Source organism: Oncorhynchus clarkii, chromosome 5, assembly GCF_045791955.1.
Source record: "Oncorhynchus clarkii lewisi isolate Uvic-CL-2024 chromosome 5, UVic_Ocla_1.0, whole genome shotgun sequence".
Classification (NCBI taxonomy): Eukaryota; Metazoa; Chordata; class Actinopteri; order Salmoniformes; family Salmonidae; genus Oncorhynchus; species Oncorhynchus clarkii.
In genome coordinates, this window is record NC_092151.1 from 6,183,504 (window position 1) to 6,190,806 (window position 7,303).

At 43.5% G+C, this 7,303-nt stretch overlaps 1 protein-coding gene across 4 annotated transcripts in view; it reads right to left on the minus strand.

Moving 5' to 3' along the window:
• Nucleotides 1-5,789: 5,789 nt before the first annotated feature.
• Nucleotides 5,790-7,303, minus strand: part of LOC139408272 (WD repeat-containing protein 7) — a 333,290-nt gene continuing 331,776 nt past the window's right edge. For all 4 annotated transcript variants that reach the window (XM_071151971.1, XM_071151970.1, XM_071151969.1 and 1 more), the window contains one exon: nucleotides 5,790-7,059. In XM_071151971.1, coding sequence (XP_071008072.1) covers nucleotides 6,856-7,059 — 204 coding nt within the window. In that variant the 3' untranslated portion in view covers nucleotides 5,790-6,855. The remainder of the gene's footprint in view (nucleotides 7,060-7,303) is intronic.

Sequence of the window (7,303 nt, forward strand, 5' to 3'; positions counted from 1 at the left end):
TCTCTACAGGACTGTTCCATTCACCTCCCTCCTCTCTCCATCTCTACAGGACTGTTCCTTTCACCTCCCTCCTCTCTCCATCCCTACAGGACTGTTCCTTTCACCTCCCTCCATCTCTACAGGACTGTTCCTTTCACCTCCCTCCTCTCTCCATCCCTACAGAACTGTTCCTTTCACCTCCCTCCATCTCTACAGGACTGTTCCTTTCACCTCCCTCCTCTCTCCATCTCTACAGGACTGTTCCTTTCACCTCCCTCCTCTCTCCATCCCTACAGAACTGTTCCTTTCACCTCCCTCCATCTCTACAGGACTGTTCCTTTCACCTCCCTCCTCTCTCCATCCCTACAGGACTGTTCCTTTCACCTCCCTCCATCTCTACAGGACTGTTCCTTTCACCTCCCTCCTCTCTCCATCCCTACAGGACTGTTCCTTTCACCTCCCTCCATCTCTACAGGACTGTTCCTTTCACCTCCCTCCTCTCTCCATCTACCCTTCTGAGAGGATAATAATTATACTAATGGTTAGAGGGGGGGGGGGGGGGGGGGGGGGGTAGCCTAGTGGTTAGAGCGTTGGATTAGTAACCGAAAGGTTGCAAGTTCAAAGCCCCAAGCTGACAAGGTACACATCTGTCGTTCTGCCCCTGAACAGGCAGTTAACCCACTGTTCCTAGGCCGTCATTGAAAATAAGAATTTGTTCTTAACTGACTTGCCTAGTTAAATAAAGGTAAAAATACACGGATATATAACAAGCTTCTTACTGGAATACTCCTCCAGACCATGGTACATCTCAGATGGCACCCTATTCCCTATATAGTGCACTACTTTTAACCAGAGCCCCCATAGAGAATAGGGTGCCATTTCAGATGCACTGTATGTACAGTATGTATGTATATATGTACAGTATGTATGTATGTGTGTGTGTGTGTGTGTGTGTGTGTGTGTGTGTATGTATGTATGTATGTATGTGTGTGTGTGTGTGTGTATGTATGTGTGTATGTATCTATGTATGTATATATATGTGTGTACTGTGTAATCATACCGGTCTGAATCAATATGAATCAATATGAATCAACATTCAACATGAATCAACTTGAGTCATTCACACAAAAGCCTAGTCACTGTCCAGACATATCATTTTATTGAACACAGAAGCCAAACACAATAGTGTTTTTGTTTTAACACAGACATTACAGTACGTCTTCATCAATATAATATATTATTAGGTGAACGATCGAAAGCACATATATGCACGGCAGGAACACGACAGTTACAGGTACAGTCACAGAGCACCTTCAGAGCCAAACTACAACACAGAGACAGTAGGGAAGCTAGATCAATATCGTCATCACCTTCATCACCCCCCCCCCCCATCATCGTCATGATCATCATCACCGTCATGATCATCATCACCACCCCCCCATCGTCATGATCATCATCACCGTCATGATCATCATCACCACCATCGTCATGATCATCTCACCACCCCCATCGTCATGATCTTCATCACCCCCCCCATCGTCATGATCATCATCACCACCCCCATCGTCATGATCTTCATCACCACCCCCATCGTCATGATCTTCATCACCACCCCCATCGTCATGACCATCATCACCACCCCCATCGTCATGATCATCATCACCACCCCCATCGTCATGATCTTCATCACCACCCCCATCGTCATGATCTTCATCACCACCCCCATCGTCATGATCTTCAACACCCCCCCATCGTCATGATCTTCATCACCACCCCCATCATCATCATCATCTCACTGGCAACACACTAGATGATGTTACATCACTGGCAACACACTAGATTATGTTACATCACTGGCAACACACTAGATGATGTTACAGCCTATCAAATAAATGGACGTTGAAGTCCCTTTTTTTACGTCTCTCTATTTAAGAGGAGCTCCAGACGCTGACAGATCAATAGGATACTTAAAGCAGGAGCGCCAGTTTGTGTTTCAGCACAGAGGGAGTGTAGAGAAGAGAGAGAGAGAGAGAGAGGTAGGGTAGGTCTGTATTGGTCCTAGCTGCAGTTGAGCTATAGCAGAACTGAAATCTCCTGTCCGGTAATACAGAAGAATGAAAAGAGATATTCAACAACAACAACAACAACAAAAAGACAAACAAAAAAAAGAGCGATAGAATTCATTAATTCAAAATAAAATAAAGAATTGGATTGTAAAAGATTTCATTCATGCAAGCAGGGAGAAATTTCACAGAATGTGTTGACATTTAGGAAAGAAACTCTGCAGGAAGCTACATTTCATCTTCATCAAGACTGAGGAGTAACATTGCATTCACGTGTCAAACTTTTTGTTTCAGCTTTTAAACTCTATATTGGAGAAACATTTCAGCCAAGCAAAAAAAATTAATTAAATAAATAAAAAGTCCCCAAAAAAACAACAACAAAAAAAAAACACACTATTTGGTCCTCTTTATTAAAACAACATGTAAAACATCTTTGTGTAAATGTCACTCAGTCAAAACACAAAAGCCAGATTTCACAAGGCTCCTTGATATCCACAGGACCAGGTGGGAATAGTTTTGGTGCTGGGTTGGGTCTCCTCTACTGCTCAGGAAATTAGGCTGCAGCAGACAGACAGACAGACAGACAGACAGACAGACAGACAGACAGACAGACAGACAGGCAGACTGGGAGCCCAGCAGCTATCCCCATTGAACGCTGTTTTGCAGTCTGCCTGGTGTACTCCATGCTGCTGTGGCTGGGGGCCAAGCTTGGGGCTGGGGCCTGTCTGTCTCTGTGGTTCAGCCTAATGACAGAGACTGGCTGTGGCTCAAGGAGGGGAGGGAGGGAGGAAGAGCAAGAGATCTGGAGAGAGGGAAGGAAGCCTCACGACCTTCTCTATACAGACATAACCTAATCCAACTAAAGAGGTGGTCGTACTCTCCAATACACACACCATGACAGACAGTGCTCCATGTACACTAACAGTGTATTGGTGGGAATTAATTAGCCAAGGCAAGTATGTAGCTAGCAGCCTCCAGACAGGAAGACCATTAAAGGAGCAGGAGGTGGAGGACACTCAGCTTCTCCATCAGCTTGCCCTCTTCCAACCGTAACCATTAAGTAAGGGAAACGCAAAACTGACCCAAGATTAGCCTTCTAGGGACAACTTCACACTACACCTGAACCGCAGCCAATCACAGCGAGAGCCAAGTGTTCCACACATCTCCAGTATTCTAGAGATGGAATGTGTTTTCAAAACACTACTGGTCAAAAGTTTGGACACACCTCACTCATTCAAGGGTTTTTCTTTATTTGTACTATTTTCGTTACTATTTTCTACATTGTGTAATAATAGTGAAGACATCAACACTATGAAATAACACATATGGAATCATATTGTAACCAAAAAAAGTGTTAAACAAACCAAAATATATTTTATATTTGAGATTCTTCAAAAAGTCACCCTTTGGCTTGATGACAGCTTTGTATACTCTTGGCATTCTCTCAACCAGCTTTATGAGGGAGTCACCTGGAATGCATTTTCAATTAACAGGTGTGCCTTCTTAAAAGTTAATTTGTGGAATTTCTTTCCTTCTTAATGCGTTTGAGCCAATCAGTTGTGTTGTGACAAGGTAGGGATAGAATACAGAAGATTCTTCAGGTGCAGTCACAAAAACCATCAAGCGCTATGATGAAACTGGCTCTCATGAGGACCGCCACAGGAATGGAAGACCCAGAGTTACTGCTGCTGCAGAGGATAAGATCATTAGAGTTACCAGCCTCAGAAATTATAGCCCAAGTAAATGCTTCACAGAGTTCAAGTAACAGACACATCTCAACATCAACTGTTCAGAGGAGACTGTGTGAATCAGGTCTTCATGGTCAAATTGCTGCAAAGAAACCACTACTAAAGGACACCAATAAGAAGAAGAGACTTGCTTGGGCCAAGAAACACGAGCACTGGACATTAGACCGGTGGAAATCTGTCCTTTGGTCTGCAGTCAAAATTGGAGATGGGATTTATTTAGAATTCAAGGCACACTTAACCAGCATGGCTACCACAGCATTCTGCAGCAATACACCATCCCATCTGGTTTGGGTGTGGTTTGACTTTCAACACACCTCCAGGCTGTGTAAGGGCTATTTTACCAAGGAGCGAGACGGAGTGCTGCATCAGATGACCTGGCCTCAACAATCCCCCGACCTCAAACAAATTAAGACGATTTGGGATGAGTCGGACCGCAGAGAGAAGGAAAAGCAGCCAACAAGTGCTCAGCATATGTGGGAACCCCTTCAAGACTTTTGAAAAAGCATTCCAGGTGAAGCTGGTTGAGAGAATGCCAAAGTGTGTGCAAAGCTGTCATCAAGGCAAAGGGTGGCTATTTTTTAGAATCTCAAATATAAAATATTGTTTAACACTTTTTTGGTTACTACATGATTCCATATGTGTTATTTCATAGTTTTGATGTTTTCACTATTATTCTACAACGTAGAAAATAGTTTTTTAAAAAATAAAGAAAAACCTTTGAATGAGAGAGGTGTTATAAAACGTTTGACCGGTAGTTTGTCACTCTGACAGGTCAGTTACCAGCCAATGGATGACGTCTTTCGACACCTCAGACAACTGCTCCGGTGCAGGAATAAAACACCACTGAGAGAGCTCTGTTTTTTAAACAGACGTACTATAACCAAGGAGTACCTCAAGGTTGTGTGTTAAGACCCACTGATACTCCTATGGTTCCATTCATCTCATTCAAAAGGAGTACCTCAAGGTTGTGTGTTAAGACCCACTGATACTCCTATGGTTCCATTCATCTCATTCAAAAGGAGTACCTCAAGGTTGTGTGTTAAGACCCACTGATACTCCTATGGTTCCATTCATCTCATTCAAAATAATTACAAAACATAAATTTAAACATCCTGGAAGAAAAATGAGATGGAATCCTCCTGCCAGTCACCTCTAGCCTCAGGTCTTTCTCACTTTCTTTTTTCTCTACTTGACTCTTTCCATCTCAATGGTCTTTTTTTTCTTTCTCAGAGAAACTGCCAAAAAACTGCCCCCCCCAAAAAACACATTTTCAGAAGCTATTACTGTGGGCAGTGGAGAAAAGAGATTAAGATCTTCCAAGGTTGGAGGAAAGTCAAGTCAAGGCCATCAAAAGCAGTCTGACAAGATTAGGGGGGGGGGGGGGGGGGTGTACTTTTTTTTTTGCGGAGAGAACTTGTGAAAAGCTTTGACACGCTTGGGCTTGCAGGTGTTCTCTGGCGTTAGAAGCTTTTACACTGCTAATGATAGGAACTTGACAGGAGCGGAGATGAGGAGCTGGAGAGGAGAGGAGGTGGAGAAAAGCGGAGCAGGCAGAGTAGGGGACTCACAGGGACCCTAAAAACACTCGCAGCCTGCTGCCGGCCAGGGGTTGAAAACAAGAAAATAATAGCGTCTGCACTCATTCCAGGGATATATTGTCAATGTAAAGTCTCTCTAAAATATATCCATACTCTCAGAAATTACAGTAGTATCTGTATATACTCTCACAACTTAGTATCTGTATATACTCTCACAACCTAGTATCTGTCTGTACTCTCACAACTTAGTATCTGTATATACTCTCACAACCTAGTATCTGTATATACTCTCACAACCTAGTATGTACTCTCAGAACCTAGTATGTTGTACGTACTCTCAGAACCTAGTATCTTGTACGTACTCTCAGAACCTAGTATCTTGTATGTACTCTCAGAACCTAGTATGTTGTGCGTACTCTCAGAACCTAGTATCTGTCTGTACTCTCAGAACCTAGTATGTTGTACATACTCTCAGAACCTAGTATCTTGTACGTACTCTCAGAACCTAGTATATTGTACGTACTCTCAGAACCTAGTATATCTACGTACTCTCAGAACCTAGTATCTTGTACGTACTCTCAGAACCTAGTATATCTACGTACTCTCAGAACCTAGTATCTTGTATGTACTCTCAGAACCTAGTATATCTACGATAAGAGGATCAGGGCGAAGGTTTTCGTCTTTGCTACGCCGTGGCCGTCCTACAGGACTACGTGGCTCAATGTACATATTAATATGAGTATCTTAGCCTGACACATTATTCTAGTCAATATCCAACAGAGAAAATAGACAAGAGGTACGTAGTAAAAGGCTTAACAAGCAGCAGCAATAATAAAGCCTTTATAGTGATATATTCTTCATATGATAATGGTCTTTCCTCTTGGACCGAACAGTGATACGTTTTGAACACGTTTCAACCTCTCGTTGGGGGTGTTATATAAGGAGGGTAGGAGAGAACGGTTTGGTAAAGTGTTCTTGTTTAAAGGTGTACAGTTGCCGTAGAGGTGAGCAGGGGGCGTGTCCTATTTAACACACGGCTGAGATGATTGGTGCAGTTAAGATGAAGGCGTAATCCACACATACTATTTTTTTTAATTTTTTTTACAACTGACACCTCTCAGTGCAGGTCCACACCTGACCTCTCTATCACACGCAATACAATTAACTTATTATGGTGTAAAATTTACATCTAGAAGACAAATCATCACACCAAGGGATTAGTTGACCCCCCCCCCCCCTCCTCCCTCCTGATGGGATTTGAAAAGATCAGACTAGACAGCAACACTAGCGGTGTTTCATTTTAAATAACAGAGGAAAGGAAACGTCTGGGGAGGAGAGGAACAACAACAATTAAACAGTGTAAACAACAGGAACATGAAATAGCAGTAATAGTTATCAATGTAAACGATTGATGCAAAGCCTTCTCATCTCAATCACTTCCTGGTTGTGGTGAGTTAGTCCCCCCCCCCCCTCTTGGTGGTGACCGTTTAACCTCTAACCCCCAGTGACCTCGTCCCCTGACCCGCCTCAGACCATGAAGCGGTGCTCCTTGCCGTCGTGGGCCATGAGGATGACGTTCCGGTTAGAGGTCCAGATGAGGCGGGCCAGCTTCAGGGCGTTCTGAGAGCCAGGAGAGGCAGGCTGTACCGGGGGGACCTGGTAGGTCTTGATGCACTTCAGCTGAGGGGTAGAGTTCAGCATGCCAATACTGCCCAGCAGAGACGTATTCATCTGGAGAGAGGAGGAAGCAAGAACAAAAAGAAAGATTTTATGATTTTAGAATAGAAGAATGATTTTAATATTTTATTTCTTAAATCTTTTTTATCCATTTTCTTGGAGAGAACAGAATTCCTCTATTTACTTGATCAGCCGAAGGAGTTCAGGGTTCTCACGGCCCGGGAGGAGTTCAGGGTTCTCACGGCCTTGGAGGAGTTTAGGGTTCTCAAGGCCCGGGAGGAGTTTAGGGTTCTCACGG